Here is a 23,802-nt window from a genome sequence, read left to right as displayed (position 1 = left end):
ACACCGCTAACCCAGAAATAGTACCTCAGGTTAAGAACTTTGCTTTAGGATGAGAACAGAAATCGTGCGGCGGTGGCGGCAGCGGGAGGCCCCATTGGCTAAAGTGGTACCTCAGGTTAATAACGGACCTCCAGAATGAATTAAGTTCTTTAACCCGAGGTACCACTGTAATGGGATTTTTTTTGGGGGGGGGTTGTGGGGGCTTTATTGCCTTGCCCCTCCTTGTGAGTAGCAAGACCAGAATAAGTTACACCAATTAGAGTATATACAGTTGTACTTTGGAAGTCGAATGGAGTCCGTTCCGGAAGTACATTTCGACTTCCAAAATGTTCAGAAACCAAAGCATAGCAGGAAGTTCCTGCAGCCAACCAGAAGCTGCGGAAGCCCCGTCGGATGTTCAGCTTCCAAAAATAGTTCGCAAACCAGAGCACTCACTTCCAGGTTTGCGGTGTTCAGTAGCCAAAACGTCCAAGAACTAAGCTGTTCGACTTCCAAGGTACGACTGCATAAAGGCGTCATAATTCTAATGTTCTAGTGCAGGAATCTGCACAGCTATAAACCAGGCCTGCATGCTTTCTGCCTGGAGCACTGAAGAGTCCATTTTTTTTTAGCCTTTAAAGATTACGGAGATTCTAGTCTCTGTGATTATGGGGAAACCTTGGAAGCTTGCACCAATCAGGCCGTGGGTAGATCTGCATAACTTTCCCCGCTCGCACAGATTTCTCCTGCCAGCGTTATCTTTACCGGAAGAAGAGAAATCCAAACTAATTTAATCACTTTAGAGCCAGGAGTGGCAGCAATAACAGCTTGAAAGTGTTGCAGTGGAGTAGCTGGCGAACACTGAGGAAATGACCCTCAATTGCAGGGAATCTACAGGTAGCAGTTCTTCCGATGCAATAGCTAAGGTTCGAAATGTGGCCGGGACTGAGGTTTCATGTTTACTCGATGCAAATAGGCCTTAATAGAGGGCACGCTTTTGAACTGAGCAAAGGGTCACGAGAGCCAGCAACAGCAGCTCCTCCCGTTCCTCTGCGCCAATCAGGACGTGGGAAAAGACTCTTTCAAATCCCTTTCTCCCGTATGAATAGCAGAAGCCTTGACAGAGCTGTCCTATTATTAGGCAGTTCATTGCGTTTCCAGGCACAGGCAAAGGGCACTTCAATTCTGTCTCCCTTGCATGCAAGCAGGGGTCCAGATGGAGAACAATTAACTTCGGAGTCACTCCTTTTATTAACCCTGTTTACTGCACTACGCCAGTTCGTACAGTCAAATAAACAAGGAGAGATTATATTTTTTATCATTTATCATTTTTATTGTGTTACCATTGTCTACTACCATTGTCTACCACTCCGAGGTCACCCAGTGAGCTGAGCGGGGATTCGAACCCTGCTCTCCCAGGTCCTAGTCCATCACTCTAACCATTACGCCACCGTTTTCTTCAGCTGTGGGGGGAAGGAGTGCATGTTTCAACCTTCCTTGACTGAGGAGAGCCCCCTCCCCCCCAAAAAATAAACCAGTTGGCAGAGAATATTTGATCCCTGACATGCTAGCTTTCTATGTGGAGGGAAGTTTTTTTTCCTCCACCAGGGAGTTTCAAACACATGCACTCAGATTTCTTTCTCCCCGCAATTCAAAAGTAGCACAGTCCTGCCCTCCGCTCTGTTTCACCCCCAACCTCTGCCTCTCTTCCAGCCAAGCCCACAAACACAGCAAAAGCCCAGGAGGTCAAGGCTAGCAACCTCGAACTCCCTGTGGCTGTCTGCATCTCCGACCGGGGGAAGCCGCCGGCCCGCATCACGTGGCAGTCGGGGCTGAACGGCAACGCCACCGTCTCGGAGGTGACCAACGCGGACGGCACGGTCACCGTCACCAGCTACTACCGCATGGTGCCCACCAAGGAAGCCAACGGGCAGCGCATCACCTGCATTGTGGAGCACAAGACACAACCACAGCCAGAGGCTCTTCCGGTGGTGCTTTCGATATTGTGTGAGTGGTGCGGCCTGGCTTTGGGGATGGAGGTGGCTAGGGTCTCGAGGTGGGCTCCTCTGGAGGAAAACGCTCAGAGAGCCCAGGAATCGTTGACTGTACACACACACCCCTTTCATTTAAAGGCCGTTCTCCGTCCCCTTCCATCAAGACCCCTGGGAACTGCAGTTTAAGGGGTCTGGGAATTGTAGCTCTTGTGAGGAGTAACCTATAGTTCCCAGGGTTCTTTTTTTCTGGAGGGGGTGCAGAATGTGTTTTAAATGTTTGGTTTGTACACAGCCTTCGCTTCTGTGCTCTTATTTCCTGACCCTGGAAAAATCCTTACAATCCTATACTTTTAGTCAGGCATAGGCAAACTCCAGCCCTGCAGATGTTTGAGACTACAATTCCCATCATTCTTAGCTAACAGGACCAGTGGTCAGGGATGGTGGGAATTGTAGTCCCAAACATCTGGAGGGCTGGAGTTTGCCTATGCCTGCTTTTAGTGGCCTGGAATGTGGAAAGGAAGGTAAATGAGGATTGGTCTTTGAATGCTGATTTGAACAATCTCGTAACTTATTTTTGTTATTATTCGCTACCACCCTGAGGTTGGGGGTGGGATGGAGAGCAGTTGAAGTAAGGCATCAGTTTGCAAGCAGTGGGAAACTAAGATGCCTGGGTTCCATCCCTAGCTTTGGGTAGCGGAGTGGCGCCTAGTGGTTGGAGCACAAGTTTGGAGGCACGTTGAAGGGGGTAGGGGAATGATACCTGGAGGTTGTGTTTTGTATCCCGCCTTTGCTCCCCATGCTGCCCAGAGCTGCAAACCCGCGGGCGATGCAACCATTTAAAACACCCAAAGGCAATTCTGATGCAGAAACAGACTGGGAAAGAACTATAGCTAATAAAAGCCTCTTCGGGTGGTGAAAAAACTGAGAAAAGGACCTGGGGAGATAGCAGATGCTGTTCCAGGCAGAGCTTGTGGGGATATTTGCAGGAAGGCAATCTTGGCTGGGGGAGAAAGAAGAAGCAGGGATTTGTGCATCTTCTCAGTGCCCGCCGCCCAGAAAGACGGGAGTATCCTATCTGGTTTCTCCTTGCAGATCCTCCTGAGGTCACCATAGAGGGATATGACGACAACTGGTATTTGAGCCGCACCGAGGCCATGCTCAAGTGCACCGCCAAGGGGAACCCTCCGCCCACCGAGTTCACCTGGAGCACGTGAGTCCGAAACCTCTTTCTTTCTCTCTCTCTCCCTCCCACCGCCAGCCAGTACACACGGCCCGGCCCTTGAGTGTGCCCTTCCGCGGAGGCATTCACCTGAAGCTGGCCAATTAGGACTTCTGCACTTTGATGAGCTTTGAAGTGCATCCCTGCACTTTCTCAGGAGTGGTGCTGATGAAAGGCTTTTCCATGTGCCGCAGTTCCTGATTTCAAGAGGGAGGATCTGCACTGTGTGACCTTACGTTCTCTCTGCACTGTTTGGGACGTTCAAAATTTGAAAGACTGCCCGGGAGGGTCATCTCAGCTCCCCAGATGTTTTGAACCACATGTTTTGAGCCCCACCCAGCACAACCACCAGCAGGTTAAGGGGATGAAGGGAATTGTGATCCAAAGCTGGAGAAGGCTTCTTTAGAAGATGCCCAGTGAGTGTTGGCTTCCCGCCCTCCCGCCAGGCTTCACTTCTGTGTCCATGAGAACTAGAAACTTGCCGCTTTTTGTTTTTCAATGCAAGCTGCTCCTGGCAATTACATCTACAGTGGTACCTTGGTTCTCAAACTTAATCCGTTCTGGAAGTCTGTTCCAAAACCAAAGCGTTCCAAAACCAAGGCACACTTTCCCATAGAAAGTAATGCAAAATGGATTAATCCGTTCCAGACTTTTGAAAACAACCGCTAAAACAGCAATTTAACATGAATTTTACTCTCTAACGAGACCATTGTTGCATACAATGAAGGCAATAAACAATGTACTGCAGTCACATTATCAATCAACCAGTAGCTGAACTGAGTTCCACACAGTCACAAAAACAAAACAAAAAGAGCCGCAAAAACAAGGATCTAGGGGTCTTGGTTGACCACAAACTTGACATGAGCCAACAGTGTGACGCGACAGCTAAAAAAGCCAATGCAATTCTGGGCTGCATCAATAGGAGTATAGCATCTAGATCAAGGGAAGTAATAGTGCCACTGTATTCTGCTCTGGTCAGACCTCACCTGGAGTACTGTGTCCAGTTCTGTGCACCACAGTTCAAGAAGGACACTGACAAACTGGAACGTGTCCAGAGGAGGGCAACCAAAATGGTCAAAGGCCTGGAAACGATGCCTTATGAGGAACAGCTAAGGGAGCTGGGCATGTTTAGCCTGGAGAAGAGGAGGTTAAGGGGTGATATGATAGCCATGTTCAAATATATAAAAGGATGTCACATAGAGGAGGGAGAAAGGTTGTTTTCTGCTGCTCCAGAGAAGCGGACATGGAGCAATGGTTCCAAACTACAAGAAAAAAGATTCCACCTAAACATTAGGAAGAACTTCCTGACAGTAAGAGCTGTTCAACAGTGGAATTTGCTGCCAAGGAGTGTGGTGGAGTCTCCTTCTTTGGAGGTCTTTAAGCAGAGGCTTGACAACCATATGTCAGGAGTGCTCTGATGGTGTTTCCTGCTTGGCAGGGGGTTGGACTCGATGGCCCTTGTGGTCTCTTCCAACTCTATGATTCTATGATTCTATGAAAAACAAAAACGAAAAATAAATGGCGAAAACAGACAGACCTTAGTGTAACACTCAAAACGGAGCACATTCGGTTTCCAAAATAAGTTCGCAAACCGGAACACTTCCTTCCGGGTTTGCAGTGTTTGGGTTCCATGATGTTTGAGGACCAAGGCGTTTGAGAACCAAGGTACCACTGTATTTTATGATAGGCCTGAATAGCTTGTGACCCACTAAGCAAAACGCAGCCATGAATGGAAGCCTATCGTTGGCCTTGAGAGACAATGGAGTGCGCCTCCGGGGGTGAAGTCTAACTGCTGCATTTGCAGTACCAAAGTGACCTCCCTGGGGTGCAAGACTAGGCAGTGTGTCTGGAGGTTCTGGGCTGCCTAGATGACAAGACCCCACTCGTGGCCTTTTTGATGTGGTCCAAAGGAAGGCAGAGCAATACATTTGGCACTGGCTTGGGTGCAAGAGTTGCCGGAAGGAGGTGTGCAAGGCGCCATAAAACCATCTTAGGGACTCCACTCCAGATTTGTGTAGGGTTTACTCCTCAGCCGGAGGTTTAGGATCAGAGTTTTCCTTCTTCTAGATGAGCTTACCTTCCCAGGTTGGCCAGCCCCATCTGCCCCTAGGAAACTTATTATTATTATTAATTTGAAAAACCACCATGGGTTTTCTGCCTGCCTCGGGCTGCAAGAAGACAAAAACATTTTCAAAACGTGTGGGATTGGTGGCTTGCCTTCAGCTCAGTGGGTTGAATGTTGCACAGTCTGCTCCAAAGAACTCGTAGGCTGTGTTAAGCCTCTTCCTCCAGCCTGCGGGAGACGGCTTCCCCTTTCGGCACAGAATGAGGCTGAGCTGGTTCTTCTGGCTCACCAAAAGAAAAACATCCTCCCCAGATGACTCTGGCTATGGGCAGGGGAGGGCCAGGAAAACAGGGCTCCCAAGTTCTGCATGACCTTCTGTAGAGCACCTTGGGACGAGGGGAGAAAAGCAGAGAAGCGTTGCAAAGAGGAGGGGGCTTAAGTTTGTGGTTTAGTTCAGGGCTGTACACATGGCATGGCATGCACTGGAAAAAAGGGTATCCTGTTTTGTACTGATAAGATACTGGTAAACAGTGAGTGCCAAATTAAGCTCAAAGTGGCACCAGGTAAAAGTTTGCTCATGTGTTGCTACTCCATGTCTTCAGCTTACATGCAGTCCTAATATAAAATGATATAAACCTATATAGCAGGGATCAGGAGCCTGTGGTATTATCAATGTTTTTGTACTCCCACAAGCCCCAGGGCAGTGCAGCCATTGGTCAAGGCTGATGGGAATTGTAGTCCAGTCATATCTGGGGCTCTGCAGGGTCCTCATCTATCTTCTCTGTGGTGATTTCCTATTTAAGTTTCATTGGTAGCCCCCTTTTTCTCCTTCCCTATACCATGCATTCAGACTGCCCTAGACTGGTTTCTCTGCCTTGGGTGTCCAGCTGTTGTTGGACTACAACTCCCATCATCCTAGACCACTGGTTCTGCTAGCTAGGGTTGATGGGAGTTGTAGTCCAACGACAGCCGGAGACCCAAGGTTAAGCAACACTTACCGTAGATTCCGGCGTATTAGGCGACTGGGCGTATAAGACGGTGCTGCCACTTTGGGGAGGGGTCTTATACGCTTCGGCAGCTTCGCTGGGCAGTGGGCGGCAGGCTCCACGCCGGGGGGAAACTGCCCAGTGATGTTAAGCCGGCTTCGCTGGGTGGCTTCCTCCCAGCGCAGAGTGGAGCCCGCCACCCACTGCCGCCATACCCTGCGTATAAGACGACCCCCAACTTTTTTACCTCTTTTCCGGGGTTAAAAAGTCGTCTTATACGCCGGAATCTATGGTATGTATAGTATGAAATTCGTAGCATTCTCTTCTTTCTTTTTTCAAAAAAGAGAAAAGTTTCTGATTGTGAGGGCTTGTGGAGAAAAGCTCACACAGCAGCGGAATGCATTTATTATCATTATCATTATCACTTATTAAATTTGTATACTGCTGTATACGCACAGATGTTTTGCCTCCTTCAATGCAAAAGACACGCCATGTGTAGTGGGTTCTTACAAGGGACTGTTGGAGTCTCCCAGATTCTGTTTCCTAGCTAAGTCTTCTCTCTCTCTCTCTCTCTCAATTGCCCCTATTCAGGGCCAATGGGCCTCTCCCAAAGACTGTGGAGGTCCAGGGCGACATACTCTTGGTGCGCAACGTGGATGCTTCAGTGAACACCACTTTTAGATGCCAGGCCACCAATCGCGTGGGACGGGTTTCGACAGACCAAGTCATCTTTGTCCGAGGTGAGAATCGTGGGGAGTCGATGGTCTTGAGTGTGCGTGGAGCTTTTGGGTGAAAGGACTTGGATCTGGTGGCCTGGTGTTTTGCACATATTGGGAATCTTGCTGCCTTTTTAAAAAAAAACCAAACAAAAAACAAAACTGCTTTGGGGGCCGGCTGTTTGTATATAATATGTGCTTCCTTCTCTGGGCTGAGAGCTGAAACTCTTTAGAACTTGATTACTGGGCTGCACCATTTTCAGTTTGAGATGGAGTATGCGATATTTAGAGTGCTTCTGTTCTCTCCCCCCCCCCCCCCAATCCTTGTATACATGATACTAACATGTCAGGGAGAAATCTTTAGACTCGGGGTGGGGAACCTGAATCTCCCTCCAGAGATGCATTTAGTGGAGCGCAAGAGACAGGGGGACACCAGATTTGCTGAAATTTGAGATATTGTTGGACTGCAACTCCTATCATGGCCATGCTGGGTGGAGCTGAACAGAACCGGACGTCCCAAATCTGGGCCTCCACACCATATGACGTCCTTCTCCTGGTATTGTAAATGGTTCAATACATGTTCACATCTTGGGAATGCAGCAAGCCCGCAACTTGCGTGCATTTAAACCATGTGCATTCCGCCAAAAAACAGAGGATGGAAAGAGGAGTCAGGGTTCCAGGGAAAACGACTTTGGCAATCCCACCCAGGGTTGAGCCCACGTGATTTTGGCTTTAGGCGCGATCCGCGGAACGTTAACTCCTGTGTAAGTTGCGAGCTTACTGTGCATGTCCCGAAAGCTGAATGCATTGTGGAAATGGGAAAGCAAGGAGAGCCACGGGGGCTAATCGGCTGGGCATATTATGGGTGTAAGTTGTGGCACAGGCTGTGCCTCCGGCTGGGTGTGTTTTAGGTACAGAGGCGACATGCTAGGCCGCATCATGCTTGGGCAGGCCTGCATGGAAGAGGCCCTCCCTGGACCCTCTAATGTCCCAATTCTCCTCTGACAGCAAGGGGGCTCCTATGTAGGAGGACCCTTCCAGATGGATAGGGGAGGCGGGGGGTCCCCGAGACCCCGCCCGTGCGCTCTTCCATGGCTCCACCTGCAGCTCTGCCCCTTCCCCAGCGCTGGCAAAGCCTAGTGATGCACTTTTCTCTGAGTGACACCCCTCGTCTTCCTTTTTTTACTCAGACCAGCCGGCGAAGAGGCAGAGCAGCAGCGCTGGAGCTTTGGCCGGGTCCATCGTGGGGGGGATCCTAGCCCTGGCTCTCCTGGGAGCCATAGTCTTCTTTGCTGTGCGTCGCCACCGTCACCGGGGCACCAAAGGCTCTTACGACCCCAAGACCCGGGTCTTTGGCAACGGGACAGCTCCTCCCCCAGCCCGTGACTTCACCGAACTCGACCGGCCCCTCAAAGCGGCCCCGGGGAGGGGGCCGGAGGACGACGACGAGTACGAGGAGGAAGATGAATGCGAGGAGCGCCTCCCGCCCTACGGCTACCCATCCCACCGCCTGGAGGGCGACGAGGAGCAATACGACCAGTTGGGCCCCATGTTGCGGCTCAGCTCTCCCCACCACGGCTACGACTTTGACGACATGGAGTCCCAGCACGACGGCTCCATCATATCCAAGACAGCTGTCTACGTGTGAGCCCGGCCATGGCGGCATCCCTACATGCCGGGAAGAGAACTTTGGCCTTCGCAAAAGACACACTTAAGAGAGACTCTACGAAGTTCTGGTTTTTGTTTTAATTTATGGGCCCTGCGTGGCCAGACTCTGTTGGTGGGGCAGCGAAGCCTCCGTTGACTTCGAGAGGCGAGGAAGCCGCAAGAGACATCCCAGGGGGAGTTTTGTCGGAACTCCATGAAGTTTGGGGTTGCCGAAAAGGGGAAACTTATTTTTGCTTTCTTTTTTTAACAAGGGGGGCGGGGGAGACAGGGACGGGACACTCTTTACCCTGAAGATTTCCCTCTTCTTCGACCACCAGGAGACATTTTGCGTGCTGCTGCCTTAAGAGGATTCGAATTCTTCCTTTTTTTTGTAGTACGTGTTAGAGGAGATGCAGAACTGACTGTAAAAACTGGGCATGGGGCAGCTTGGGAAGGAAACGCAGCTAGCTTCTCCAGGCGCTGGCGAAAAGGACCTTTGGGCTCAGCATGCCTTGCGTGACACCCCCCAGGTTCTGGCAGTCTTTAATCTCTGTCTCTCCCCCCTAATGGCGCTCTCTGGTTTCTTTTTGGTGCTCTTAACCAGGTGGTCTTGGCTGGTGCTGAATCCCACCCCCCAGCCTGGTGCTTGGGAGGAAAAGACCAGGCTCCTGTCTAAAAGTGCTCTCTCTTCTTTGCCCTTCTCTGCACAACCTCCACCCTGCCTGTCTCAACAGGTAAACAGGGCCTGCCTGCTCTTCGGATCGCCCCCCTTCTTTCATCAGGGAACAAGGCCAGGGTTGGGGGAAGGAGAGAGGGGGCACAGCACCCCTCGCATTGCCAGCCCCCGGGCCTTGCTTTATTCCAAAAGACTTGCTTATCTGTTTGCCGGGGGTCTGTCCTTCCCCCGGTTCAGCCTGCCCCACGTCCCCTCCCCATAAACTCCCCTGGATCGTTTACCATCATTGTGTGTGTTGTTTTCGGTGGGGTGGGGTGGGGGTTCCTGTGGAATTGTTTGGAGGGTCAGGAGATGGGTCCCTCTTCTTCTCTCTTCTGCACTACCCCCATGCTGTGCCTTAATGAGGACCAGCAGGTTTCCCCCTCCTTCATACATACCCACAAATGTCTGTAAATACCCCCCGCCTTTGTGAAAAAGGCACAAGAGTTATTTTCGTACTTTTGGTTTGTTTGTTTTTTGTGTCCCCGGTGGGCTCTGTCTCCGCATTTGAGTGTAATTAAAAGATGTATCGAAACCGAACTCTCCTTGCCTTCCTGTTTTGGGGTTTATCTGACATGGGGGGGTTGGGGTTTGATGGCAGCGAGGAACCCCTTAAGTTGCTGAAGCAGAAGGGATCCTCGCCGCCGTGACACCAAATCCCCCGCCTTCTTGCGGCCACATGAATATTTAAAGCCACCTTGCTTGGTATAAAATTAATTGCAGGTGAAATGTCCTAGAGGCTTGGGCTGAGTGACTGGGCTGTCTCCTCTGAGTAGGAGTTTCTGTAGCCAAATTTGATCCGCAGAAGAAAGAGCAATGTTGGCCTTCTCCACCCCAGTCCTGGAGGGGCATCAAAATTGTGGATTCTTCCTTATTGTGAAGTGCTGTCTCTTGCGATTTTTTTTTAAAAAACGTTGCTACAGAGGCAAAAGGTACTTCCTGATATACAGTGGTACCTCAGGTTACATTCGCTTCAGGTTACACACTTCGCTAACCCAGAAATAGTGCTTCAGGTTAAGAACTTTGCTTCAGGATGAGAACAGAAATTTTGCTCCGGCGGTGCGGCGGCAGCGGGAGGCCCCATTAGCTAAAGTGGTGCTTCAGGTTAAGAACAGTTTCAGGTTAAGAACCGACCTCTGGAACGAATTAAGTACTTAACCTGAGGTACCACTGTATTTTCAAAGGAAGAGCAGAGTGGGAGGCACTAATTGCTTGTCGTATTGTGAGCAACTTCCCAAATACAGCCATAAATAGTGGTTCTGGATGCTGTCGGACTCCAACTCCCATCATCCCTAGCGAGCATGGCCTTTGGTCAGGAATGATAGGAGTTGTAGTCTAGGTTGGAGGGAGGGGTGTCCCTGCTCTAAATGGTTCCTGCAGATGAATATATATATGTTTTCCTATTTACTGGATTTATATATTGCCATTTCACCAAGACGGTTTCCAGTTTGAGTTCTCCCACCCAAATAACAGTTGTCTGCCAGCCCCTCTTCTTTATCACAGGGCAGAATGCTGTCTGTTGGCCCTATGGGATGGCACAGTCTGACTGGAATAGGTCCTGGCGGTGTGTCTGCCTGCCTGTTGTTATTATCAATAATAATACTCCTTAATAACGTTGAATGTCAATATGGTTGGCAAAGTTGCCGGAATTGGTGGCCTATTTCGGCCTCCCATTAATCAACACTTTCCCCCTCTTCCTCTCTGAATTGGGTCAAAAAATCTCACTGCCTAGGCCTCACGGCTCTGAGGAGAAAACAGAAGTGCATCAGTAGCTCTGCTTGTTGCTCTTTTGTAAACAGCTGGTGCTGTGGGTTAAACCACAGAGCCTAGAGCTTGCCGATCAGGAGGTTGGCGTTTCGAATCCCCGCGACGGGGTGAGCTCCCGTTGCTCGGTCCCTGCTCCTGCCAACCTAGCAGTTCGAAAGCACATCAAAGTGCAAGTAGATAAATAGGTACTGCTCTGGCGAGAAGGTAAACGCCGTTTCCATGCGCTGCTCTGGTTCGCCAGCAGTGGCTTAGTCATGCTGGCCACATGGCACGGAAGTTGTACACTGGCTCCCTCGGCCAATAAAGTGAGATGAGTGCCGTAACCCCCGAGTCGGCCACGACTTTACCTTTTTAGACAACCGCAACAAAATGTTGCAGCAGGGAGCACTTTACCTTTATCCTCCTTCAGCTAGGAAAGGTACAGTTACGGTGCGATAAATAAAAAAAATAGTTTGGTTTGGTTAATGTGTATGGGTTTTGCACCTCCTCGCTCTTATTGCACTGTTAAAACCAGCCTCCCAAATACCTCCCCATTGTTTTGGATGGGGCGAAGGTGTTCCTTGGCAGCAGGCGCCTGCTGTTCACAACCGGTCTGATCTGTCGACTTTTTTTGCATGTCTCCATGACCACCTGTCTGCCCCAGGAGGGAGATCGGGTTTCCTTCAAAGCAGGAACAGCAGGTATCGCCCAGGTGCTGTTTTGGAGAAACGGAGGAGGGCAGTTTACGGTGCCTTGCACTGTGTACAAGCATCTGTGACTGCAGGTGCAGGCAGTGAAAAGACTGTTTTGAATACAGGCCACAGCGATGGTAGCATTCACTTCTGGGGCAGGATTTCTACGTTAAAAAAAATAAAATTGAAAAAAGACCCTGCCAATGTTTTTCCCACAGCAGCCTGATGCATTGAAATATGAGCTGTGAATTTTTCTCGGTCACTTTATCCTCATGCCAGGAAAAAAGCCTCACCAGCTAAACATATGTGGCTGCTAATAGAAGAACAGGAGGCTGTGCCAATGAATAAAAAAAACACACACACAACCTATTGATGTAATGCTTTTTTTCCTCCAGTTCTGTAGGGAAGTGAGCTAAAATTTTATCTTTGTAAGCAGCTTGGGGGTTCCCCCCCCCTCACAGAGAGTTCAGTTTAAGGACCATTTTGATACAAGCACCGCCACTGAAGTAATTTATTCCTTTTTTTAAAAAAGGGGGGGGGGATACGTGTGCTTTTCTCAGGTTCAATATTTCAGTGGAAGCTAAAATGCCAATAAAGACCAACACAGCTTTGACTCTTATTTCAGGGACAAAATGAGTTGGAAGCCAGATGAAAGTAGGAGTAAACCTCCTCCTTGACTGGTTGCATGGTTTCTTTTTGTAATAATAATAATAATAATAATAATAATAATAATAATAATAATAAATTAATAAATAAATAATTTAATTATTTATTATTTATACCCCGCCCATCTGGCTGGGTTTTCCCAGCCACTCTGGGTGGCTTCCAACAGAATATTAAAATACAATAACCTATTAAACATTAAAAGCTTCCCTAAAGAGGGCTGCCTTCAGATGTCTTCTAAAAGTCTGGTAGTTGTTTTTCTCTTTGACATCTGGTGGGAGGGCGTTCCACAGGTGCAACATCAAGCAACATCTCTACTAAGAGGAAACTCATTCTCCCAAGTGTGGATCCTTTAAATAACAGCAAAAGAGAGAAGTAGCAGCAGGCTCCGGTAATCCCAAGGTTTGCAGAAGTACAAAAATGTTATGGATGTGGGGAGGGAAATGCACTGAAACGACAGCTCGATAAGGGTGTTAGATTAGGAAGGTGTTAAAATGGAGTGTCCTGAAAATAGGCATGGCCGACCAGCCAAAAATCCTTAACAGGAGTGCTCCCTGCTGCAACATTTTGTTGTGGTTGTCTAAAAAGGTAAAGGGACCCCCCTGCCCATTAGGTCCAGTCATGGCCGACTGGGGTTGCGGCGCTCATCTCGCTTTATTGGCTGAGGGAGCCTGCGTACAGCTTCCGGGTCATGTGGCCAGCATGACTAAGCCGCTTCTGGCGAACCAGAGCAGCGCACGGAAACGCCCATTACCTTCCCGCCGGAGTGGTACCTATTTATCTACTTGCACTTTGATGTGCTTTCGAACTGCTAGGTTGGCAGGAGCAGGGACCGAGCAACGGGAGCTCACCCCGTCGCGGGGATTCGATCCGCTGACCTTCTGATTGGCAAATCCTAGGCTCTGTGGTTTAACCCACAGAGCCACCCGTGTCCCTGTGGTTGTCTACATAAAGCGTGGAAGAACAGCACGGGAACGAGGCATGGCCTTGTGGAGTGAGTGCTTAACCCTGCTTCCTTCTCCATGTGCACATTCACAGCGCCTATGATGCAAGCAGGGCTGAGGGGTGCTTGACATCCCCAACTCCACCCCAGGTTAATCCTCTTGGCAAGGGAGGTCTTAAACTCAAAAGGAAGAGCCTTGGCGGATTGGATTTAAAGCCCCACCCAGCCTTAGCGCCCAGGCAGAGCTCACAAGCAAGGCATGAAAGCAACCAACACCCCTCTTGTTGTCCTCTGCCTCTGAACCACAGAGGTCCTGTTTATCTGGCAGGCCTAGTGGTGTGTTGACAGGCCTGTCTTTCCTGATTTCGGGCCTGGTTTGCATGACATGGCACGCCGAACCTTGGCTTAAATAAAAGCATAAAGTAGTGGAAGCTGCTCTCCTGGAACTGCACAGTCTCGATAAGCCTCAGTTTGGCTTAGGGTGTCATGCAAACCAGGCCATTGTCGAACCTAGCCTTTATGAACCTGGTTGTTGGACTACAACTCCCATCAACCCCCAGCCAGTAGGTGCTGGGCAGGGGGCTGATGGGACTTGAAGTCCAACCAAGTCTGGAAGGCACCAGGTTGGCAAAGGTTGGTCTACCTCGAGTGTTTCCCAAACTTGGGTCTCCAGCTGGTTTTTTTGGACTACAACTCCCATCATCCCTAGCTAGCAAGACCACTGGTTGGGGATGATGGGGATTGTAGTCCAAAATCTGCTGGAAACACTGGCCTAACCTATGACTTAGATATTGCTGGACTACAGTTCCCATCATCCCTGACAACTGGGTCCTGCTGTCTGGGGCTGATGGCAGTTGAACTCAAGAAACATCTGGAGGGCCATAGGTTCCCATCCTGGGGCCTAACCCTTTCTCAACCCCATTCTTAAAAAAAAAGTGAGGTAGAAGGTACCGTTGCATCACATTCTGGCAGCAAATCTCATATTATGTGTTCTGACTGAAGTACTTTTGTCTATCCAGAACCAATGGGAGGGTCTCTCACATATAGCACAGTGGGAAATTGTGGCTTTTTGCAAGTTGGGCCCCTGAACTTCTCGTAGGTTTGACAGCCCAACTACTTGGACTTCCTAGGATTCTGGCATCTTTATTTCCCTCCAAGCCACCTCCTTGAACTTGTCACTCTGATCTCTCTCTGGATACCTTGTTCAAAAGCAGCAGGGCTGTTCGCCGCTCTGCATTTAAAAAAGAAATCAAAGCACTGGGCTTTTAATGTATGCATCCCGATAGGTGCAAACTTTCTTACTTTGCGTAAATGCTCATATAGCATACTTCATTCTCAATCTGATACAGTGCAACCTCAGGTTACATATGCTTCAGGTTACATATGCTTCAGGTTACAGACTCCGCTAACCCAGAAATAGTGCTTCAGGTTAAGAACTTTGCTTCAGGATGAGAACAGAAATCGTGCTCCATCGGCGCGGCGGGAGCAGGAGGCCCCATTAGCTAAAGTGGTGCTTCAGGTTAAGAACAGTTTCAGGTTAAGTATGGACCTCTGGAACAAATTAAGTACTTAACCCGAGGTACCACTGTATTTGTGAGGGATGTCAGTGATTTAGTTTTTAAAAAATCTGTTTGCCAAGCAGAAACACTCAAGGGGTGTGTGAATCACAGCCAGGGACAGGGAGGGATGTTTCCTGGGGAGAATCTTGAGGGCCACACAGAGAAGACTAGAAGGCCGCATTTGACTCAGTTGCCTAGGATTCCCCACCCCTGGTGTGGTTCTGCGATTCTCGTAACACCAGGATGTGTATGATTGACACACCCAGGGAGAGCCCTGACACTTAGAAAAAGGAGAGGCTGAGGAAGGTTTCTGAAATTTCGCTTCCCTGTCACTTTCCTATAAATCTTTATTGAGCATGGCTGTTGGACACCTGCCATCGGCCTCATTTTCGCTCTCCTGCAAGCTCAGCGCTTCATCTGCAAGCGGCTTGCACGGTGGTTTTGAGCGCGAGCTATGAGCCCTTGGTTTCAAACAGATGAGTTTCGCCACACGTTCACAGGCTTTTGCAAAGGTGCAAACTGTGTCTTCTTGGCCTTGTCTGTAACACATTGCTGGAACCACCATAAAGGCTCGTTGAAGCACTTAGGGGCAAATGCTTAATGTGCGATAGAAATGAAATGTTGGGGTTCGAATGGGAGGTGCTAGTTTAGGGGTGGGCAACCTCCGGCCCTCCAGAGGTTGGTGGATTCCCAACTCCCATTACCCCTAAATGGTGGCCACATTGTCTGAAGTATAGGTATACTATACTATAGGTATTCTGCCGTGTAATCTTTTTGGTTAGCCCACATTGCGTGGGAAAGGGGGTCCCTAGCAGTTACTCCACATGCAGTAAATAATATTATTAATTTGCACTTGTTCAGAACCACCCTCAAACAGCTGTTTCAAAGCAAGCTGCGAAATGCAGCTTGAATGTTAGCAAACAGAACGTATTCATGTTTCCCAAGTGTCGGTAGCAGCGCTGAGGTAGCTGCCAAAAGTGTGGCCGAAGTCTTCTCCAGATTATGTTTTAATCTCTTGCCCGCTGGCAAGGCCCTGCTCTAAGTACCAGCTTTCATCTCCCGCCCACTGGTTGCCCCAACCCACTTTCGGATCGCCGTGGGGCCTGATCCACTTAAAGCCTAGCGTGAATATCGGGCTAAGTCCTTCCACGCCGACAGGGCCTGCTGCCGAAGCCCGTGACGGATTCTCATGGTTCTTCGCCACCCAGGCTGCAGCTTGGGAAAGAAGGAGGCGGCAGATGTTTTTACTTAGGCAATAAAAAGTGCTCAAGTGTCGGACTCTGTGGAGAAAGGTCAAAGGAAGGCCACTTAGAGATGGCTCCTGATCCCTGGCTGCTTTGGGGTGTGGCCCCCGCTGGGCACACGAAACCCCCAAAGACCTTTAAAAAATGAAAGAAATAGCATAATTCGAGTCTCGGAACGGGTGTGTGCTGTCAGCAAGGCCCTGTTTATGAATTTGAGAGGTTTAAGCCGCGTCAGGCGCTGGTTTTCAGATTTCCTTGCCCTACTGGTGAGGAACCTCTAGATCAGGATTTCCCAAACTTGGGTCTCCAGCTGTTTCTGGACTACAACTCCCATCATCCCTGGCTGGCACCAGTGGTCAGGGATGATGGGAACTGTAGTCTAAAAACAGCTGGAGACCCAAATTTAGGAAGCACTGCTCTAGATGATGAGAAGGATTTTGGGAATACAGTACGGTGGTACCTCGGGTTACAGACGCTTTAGGTTACAGACACTTCAGGTTACAGACTCCGCTAACCCAGAAATAGTACCTCGGGTTAAGAACTTTGCTTCAGGATGAGAACAGAAATCGTGCGGCAGCAGTGGGAGGCCCCATTAGCTGAAGTGGTGCTTCAGGTTAAGAACAGTTCCAGGTTAAGAGCAGACCTCCACAACGAATTAAGTTCTTAACCCGAGTTAAGTACCACTGTACTAATAATTTATTTTGGGGGCCCATCTGACTGGGTTGCCCCAGCCACTCTGAGCAGCTTCCAACAAAATATACAAAAACACAACAGATCATCATACATTAAAAACTTCCCGGTACAGGGCTGCTTTCAGATGTCTACGGCTGAGTTGCTATGGGACCTAACCATCACTCCATGTTGAACTTGAGAAATGCTCTAGAGGTCATTGGTTTCCAATTAGCTAAGTACCGCAGACCCTCTGTTTTTCAAAAGCCAAGCCATGGGTCCCCTACTTTTGAAGATTTTTATATATCTATGGTAGCTTTTGTTATGTGAATGGAGCCACGGACCTCCTGGGTGAGTTACGTGGCCTTCTGAGGTCCGTGGACCACCAATTGGAAACCACTGCTCTAGATTATACCCATTGCTCTCCTCCAGATCTGCATTTCAAAGGAAGATCCAGGGACGCTTTTTTAGGATCGCGGGTAAACTGTTGATAAACTTCCATAGGATGCTGGAGTTTCCTTTGACCACGTTCTGAAAGCCTCCAGCTTAGGGCACGTATCTCTATACTTGCTTTGGACCAGCACTCCCATTGGAGTTGTAGTCCAAATGGTACGGAGGGCACCAGCTTGGCGAAGGCTGATCTATGCAAATCGGCAGCTGCAGATAAAACAGTCACCATACAGTACTATGAGTTGCCCATGGTCCTTTAGAGTCCAAACCATGTGGGGGGATCCTTTGGCCCTCCAGATGTTGCTGAACAGCATCTTTGGCCAATTGGCCACTTGTAGTTTGAGAACATCTGGGTGGCCACTGGTCCCCCTGTGCTGATCTAGACAGTGACTCCAATTCCCATCAGCGTTGGCCATTGGTCACACTGGCTGGGGCTGGTGGGAGTTGGAGCCCAGTTGTAAATCAGGATTCCACCTCTCCTAAACTTGTCTAACATGTCCGTTTGTTTACCCAAACCCTTAATCATTGAGCTGAAAGAGGCTCGTGGGATTGTTTGGGTTTGTTTTGTTAAAAATCAAATTTTAGCTGTGTTTAAATTTGTAATCAGACTAGCTTTAGCTATATTGTAAGCCGCTTTGTGGGGATTTTTTGCCTTGAAAGTATAAAAACCAATATAAATAATAATCCAAAACAAAATAGTGAGTGGACCTCAGGTTCCACAGACTCTGCCTTCAATGAAGAATTTGCCGCACACTTGCTAGATTACAGTTCCTAAAATGCAGGTGGGAGTGTCAGTTAAAATTGCTTAATTTGTACTAATATACGTACCTGGAAAAGTATATGCCAGTAAAACCTCTGTCCTGATATTACCTGAATCAAAATTAATGAAATGCTCTGTTTTCTCTCTGCCCAACCCTGCTTCCCGGGAACTGCTTATTTTTATTTATTTAACAAAATGTATACGCAAATTGTTTCTAGGAAAACCCCTAAGCCTATTCACAAAACCAGTTTAATATTTTCTTTCCAAGGGAAAAAAAGGAAAGGAAACAGCAAAGTGGTTTACAAAAATATGAAATAAAACACTGAAATGGTTGATTTAAAACAGGTAGTTGCAACTTTTCAAAAGATGACTAAAATCAACAGCATCTGAAAAAGAAATAACACACACGTAACTTCTACATGTTTGGATGAGCTTACCTAAGCAAATAATGTATGTTTTAAACAGGTGTAAAAAAGAGTACAGTGATGGCAGCTGCTTGATGTCAGTAGATCCAAATAGATCTATTATAGAATCATAGAGTTGGAAGGGACCCTCTGCAATGCAGGAATCTCAACTACCTAGATCTACCATCTATGGGAAGTTTAAAAACATGCAGAGGCGCAGGGCATTGTATCCAGTGTTCTGAGTAGACCCATTGGAATTTGAGGGCGTGCCTAACTTTGTACAGCTCCGATTCGCTGTTAATGCTCAGCCCTCTTACGAGAAATCAGGCAGTTTTCCTTATAGCTGCGTTTTGGGATATTAATAGACGTCTCCAGATAGCAGGGTATAATTAACCTTGTGCGGTCACAGAACCTGGCAACTTATCAGATATTGTAGGAAAAATTCCACACAGGGAACTGAAACTGACCCGTTGTATGTCTGGGCTGCTTGTCTTTTTTGGGACTGAATACCCCACAACTGGGTGCAGATTTCACCTGCATGTTAAAAGAAGCAAACAGGGCCAGCTCCCCTGCCATTAATTCCAATCGGTGACACTAAACTTTGGTGGTAGCTATTGAGAGCCTTTAGCCCCCACAGATTTGACAAACCCTTTTTTAAAAAAAACACCCATGTTATCAGGCAGTGCTACCTCTTGTGGGAGTGAGTTCCACAGCCCAACTATGCACAGTATGAAAAAAATACTTTGTCTCTTCTGAATATTACAACATTCAGCTGCCTTGGATGTTTTCTGGCATGGAGAGATAAGTGACAGAACATTTGTGCAAGTGGCAGAAAGGACAGCTTGAAGTTAAAGTTTTACTTCTTTCACCTGAGAAGAATGTACAAACAAAGGGCTCAGTTGACACAAGAGGAGATGGTGGCCGGGCTTTGGTTACGAAATGAAACGTACTGGAACCAGTATTTCATCTGTAAGAATGAGAGGTACCTAGAAGCCCAGAACCTAGCAGGTGGTTACTTGGTAAAAAGGCTCTCTGCACATGCTCAGAGACACTCCCATGAAGCAGGCTGCGAGTGCGGAGTTAAGATTTAAAAAAAAAAAACATGGTTAGGCCTATCATAGAATTGTAAAGTTGGAAGGGGTCAGGCCTGAGGGGGCCGTGCATCGGAATCTAAAATAGGTTCTGGGACTAGTCTTTAAATAACAACAACAGCAACAACAACAACAACAACAATAATAATGGTGTTCTAGTTGGTGGTAGCCTTTTTCCACAGTCTCTAAAACAGGGGTTGGAAATCCAGTGGCTCTCTGGGTTCTGCCGGGCTCCCATCAACACCCAGCCAGCAGAGCTAGCAGTCAGAGATGATCAGCGACATAATTGCTTCTTCTCCCACTGCAATAAAACTCAGCTGGAGGATAGGTGAGGTTCCTTTGGGTTGGGGTCTCCCAGTGTTGGCAGAGTTTCTGTTCCCAACCTTTGTTCCCTCCTGGCTGGGAACAGTACAGTGTAGGTTACAGACACTTTAGGTTACAGACATTTCAGGTTATAGACTCTGCTAACCCAGAAATAGTCCCTTGGGTTAAGAACTTTGCTTCAGGATGAGAACAGAAATCGTGCAGTGGCGGCGCGGCAGCAGCAGCAGGAGGCCCCATTAGCTAAAGTGGTACCTCAGGTCAAGAACAGTTTCAGGTTAAGAACAGACCTCCAGAACGAATTAAGTACTTAACCTGAGGTACCACTGTACTGAGAAAAGTCGCCAGCAGAGGAGGGAAGATGAAGACCTAGCGTTGCCAACTTTCGCAGCAGCCGCTGCTGCTGTGCCTTTGATGGCAACTGTGCATGAAGCCATAAGGTAAAGGTAAAGGGACCCCTGACCATTAGGTCCAGTCGTGGCCGACTCTGGGGTTGCGGCGCTCATCTCGCTTTATTGGCCGAGGGAGCCTGCGTACAGCTTCTGGGTCATGTGGCCAGCATGACTAAGCCGCTTCTGGCAAACCAGAGCAGCGCACGGAAATGCCGTTTACCTTCCCGCTGGAGTGGTACCTATTTATCTACTTGCACTGGTGTGCTTTCGAACTGCTAGGTTGGCAGGAGCAGGGACTGAGCAACGGGAGCTCACCCCGTCGCGGGGATTCGAACCACCGACCTTCCGATCAGCAAGTCCTAGGCTCTGTGGTTTAACCCACAGCACTACCCGCGTCCCCGCATGAAGCCATAAGCAGTGCCAATGCTTTATCTCCTTGTTATAAAAAGCTCCGCCCGTTTTCTGAACACTGCTGTGGCCTAGGCAGTTATTATTTTTCTGGCCAGTCAGCATACCCTCCTATTCCACACCGGGGTAGCTGACCCTTGAGATGTTGTTGGCTGTCTGCTCCCATCACCACAGCCAGCATGGCTGAAGGTTTAGGGTGATGGAAACCTTATCTGCGGCAACATCTAGAAGGCCGCAGATTACATATTTCGCGGAAAGGTTTCCATGGATGCCTTGGCCTCAGATCAAGATCCTTTGCAGCTTGTTCCATCGATAAATCCTGCTATGTGTGATGTCAGTGTCGTCTCCTGCTCTGCATAGATATATTTCTGAGTACAGTGGTACCTTGGGTTACATACACTTCATGTTACACACTCTGCTAACCCAGAAATGGTGCTTCAGGTTAAGAACTTTGCTTCAGGATAAGAACAGAAATTGGGCTCTGGCGGCGTGGCGGCTGCAGGAGGCCCCATTAGCTAAAGTGGTGCTTCTGGTTAAGAACGGACCTCCGGAATGAATTAAGTACTTAACCCGAGGTACCACTGTACCAGAGGCTGGAAACAGGAGGAGAGGAGAGCCCTCTTGTGCCTGGGTCCTGTTTCCAGGTTTCCTGCAGGCATCTGATGGAGAAAACACAGGATAGCTCCGTTGCTTAGGGCATGATGCTGATAATGCCAAGGTTGCAGGTTCGATCCCCGTACGGGGCAGCTGCATATTCCTGCATTGCAGGGGGTTGGCCTAGATGACCCTCAGGGTCCCTTCCAACTCCACAATTCTCTGATTTTATTATTCTTACCTCTGCCCCGCTCCTGGCTTGTGGCACAGCTATTACAGGCTCAGGACTTCAGTCAAGGAGGAGGAGGAATGCAGGGATAATCATGATAATGAGAGAAACGGTATGCATATATATTGTCTCAGTCCTCCTTAAAGTAGCTTGTGGGGCAGGGCGGTACGTATTACCATATTGCAAATGAGCAGCCTGAGGCTTTCAAAAGTGCCTTTCCTGAGGCCAGGCAAAGGCTTTTAAACCTCGCCTTCCTGGCTCTCAAAATTCAGGTTCCCCTTGAGCTATTACGCTACTCCGGCGCTCTTCAGCCAACCTGCTAGGGATGTGGGCACCGACTCTGGGGAAGTAAGATGAACTTGCTCCTCTGAGACTGAAAGTGCAGCTAAGTCTCCTCTTTTGTCTAGTTTCATGTAAACACCAGCGAAGAGATTCCCAAGGGTGGGGTTGATACTCAGGGAGCCCTTCCTGTTAAGGAAATGCAGCTGAGAGGGATTTTATTTAAAGAGCAAAGTGTACCCAGAAAGGGTGCGGCCGGTGACCCAAACAACAGCCCAGCCCAGCTGGTAGCTCCTCTGTTCGGGTTGGGTTCTTACCTTTCCCCCTTCACTTTTTCTTTTCTTCTTTTTGGTTTACACCAGTGGAAACGAGCTTGCAAAACGTAATAAGGAGAGCTGGGAAAACAGAGGCAGGCCAGCAGGGCTGTTTACATAGGGCAGCGGTGGAGTTTGCTCCCCCAGGTGGCAGTGATGGTCAACTCTGAGGCCTTTAAAAGGGTCTTGGACAAATTCAGGAGGGTTAAGGCTGTCAGTGGCTGCTAACCACTATTGCTGCGCTCTGCCTCTGTGGTGGTTGGACTCAGTTTGGTCCTGAATACCAGTTTCTGGAAACCACAGCAGTGGAGATTTGCTTTTATGCCCAGGTCCTCTTGGTGTGTTTCCCACAGATATCTGGCTGGCCGCTGGGAGAACAGGATTCTGCACCAGATGGGCCGTTGGCCTGATCCTGCACCGCTCGTCTTAGGCTCTAGCTCAGGGATTCTTAAACCTTTTTCCTCTGGGCCACACTTTCGGAATGAAAATTTGCTCACTCCACTCCACCCCCCCCCCAAATTTTATTGGTAAGGAATGCATTGGAAAACAAAAAGAAAAGTGTGAAGGTTAGCTCTCCCCTTGATAAAGATGGAAGAGGTACAAGTGACCTGTACAACACGCATATGGTTAAGGCATCTTATAAACAAAAATTTGCCCTTTTCCCTTATGGGGTATCCAAGAGCCCATATAGAGACCTTATATAGGTTCCCTATTGGTAGGAGAAAATAACAGAGGCCAACCAGAGAATATTGAGAAGCAAAGCTTGATCTTTATTGATCTGTTGCAACAGGGTGCTCCTGTCACCTGCAGGAGAGGAGGAGGAACCCAGAAAAATGGCGTGCAAGGCCTTATAAAGACTTTTGAAATTGCCACCCTGTAGATCAAGACCACCCCTCAGATACATCATACCTACATCACAGAAGGGGTGTAACCTAAGACCACCCCTCAGAGACATCATACCTACATCACAGAAAAGGCGGTCTTAAAACTGAAATTTGAATGTTGTTTTTCTCCTGTTGTTGTTTTTCTCCTGTCTGGCAGGCTACTTGATTGGATTGCCTGGGGAGCCTGGCCAGTCTTTTGTAATGACAAATACTTAGTTCCTGGGCCAGGTCACAGGCTCACACCCTATTCATATCTTAAATGTGCCCTTAAGACAGGATTTGTGAAGGAAAAGACAATGGGGAGGCTTTTCCATTTTCCTTTGACCTTGCAGAGAAAACATTTGGTCAGTTTGGGACAGTTTGGGAATCAAAATGGTTCCAGATCGGTCTTCCTGTGCTGATCTATGTACGTGCTTGGTTGGTACACTTATGAACATTTAACATATATCTAAGACCTCAAAATTCCTATCACAGACGTTACCACTTACTTTGTGGCATCTAGCCAAGTTTATTTCCCCTCCCCACAAGCTGGATAGCTCAGCTGGTTGAACACGAGACATTTAATCCCAGGGTTGTGGGTTCGAGAGCCGCGTTGGTTGAAAGATTCCGGTTCCTTGTGGTGCCTTCCAACTCTACAATTCTATGATTCCGGTGCTTGAATGGGAACATAGAACACAACTACTTCATAATATGATCATGGGGCGTGCAGATAGTATAAAACAAAGCAGCTGCGTAAGAACAAGAATCACTCGCAGAACCATTCCCTTGATTGTCCTTGAATCTCCCCGCCACACTTGCCATCCTCTCCGGCCCACCACAGCGTGGTATGCCGCACCCTT

General features: G+C 48.6%; 1 protein-coding gene and 1 long non-coding RNA gene across 4 annotated transcripts in view; one reads left to right on the top strand and one right to left on the bottom strand.

Annotated features, from left to right (window-relative positions):
* The window catches only part of LOC307221424, a 137,067-nt gene that overhangs the window by 67,294 nt on the left and 45,971 nt on the right, over positions 1-23,802 (bottom strand). The window lies entirely within an intron of this gene.
* NECTIN2 (nectin cell adhesion molecule 2) overlaps positions 1-23,802 on the top strand; it is a 97,091-nt gene that overhangs the window by 51,286 nt on the left and 22,003 nt on the right. For 2 of the 3 annotated variants that reach the window (XM_079985584.1, XM_079985586.1), the window contains exons 3-5: positions 1,693-1,986; positions 3,066-3,183; positions 6,835-6,983. In XM_079985584.1, coding sequence (XP_079841710.1) covers positions 1,693-1,986; positions 3,066-3,183; positions 6,835-6,983 — 561 coding nt within the window. Of the gene's footprint in view, positions 1-1,692; positions 1,987-3,065; positions 3,184-6,834; positions 6,984-8,149; positions 9,862-23,802 lie in introns of those variants that run through there. The other variant, XM_079985585.1, reaches the window with a different exon arrangement.

This window comes from Podarcis cretensis (assembly GCF_951804945.1).
Source record: "Podarcis cretensis genome assembly, chromosome: 8".
Lineage (NCBI taxonomy): Eukaryota > Metazoa > Chordata > Lepidosauria > Squamata > Lacertidae > Podarcis > Podarcis cretensis.
Note: the sequence above shows the minus strand (reverse complement) of the source record. Positions and strands in the feature narration are given on the sequence as shown.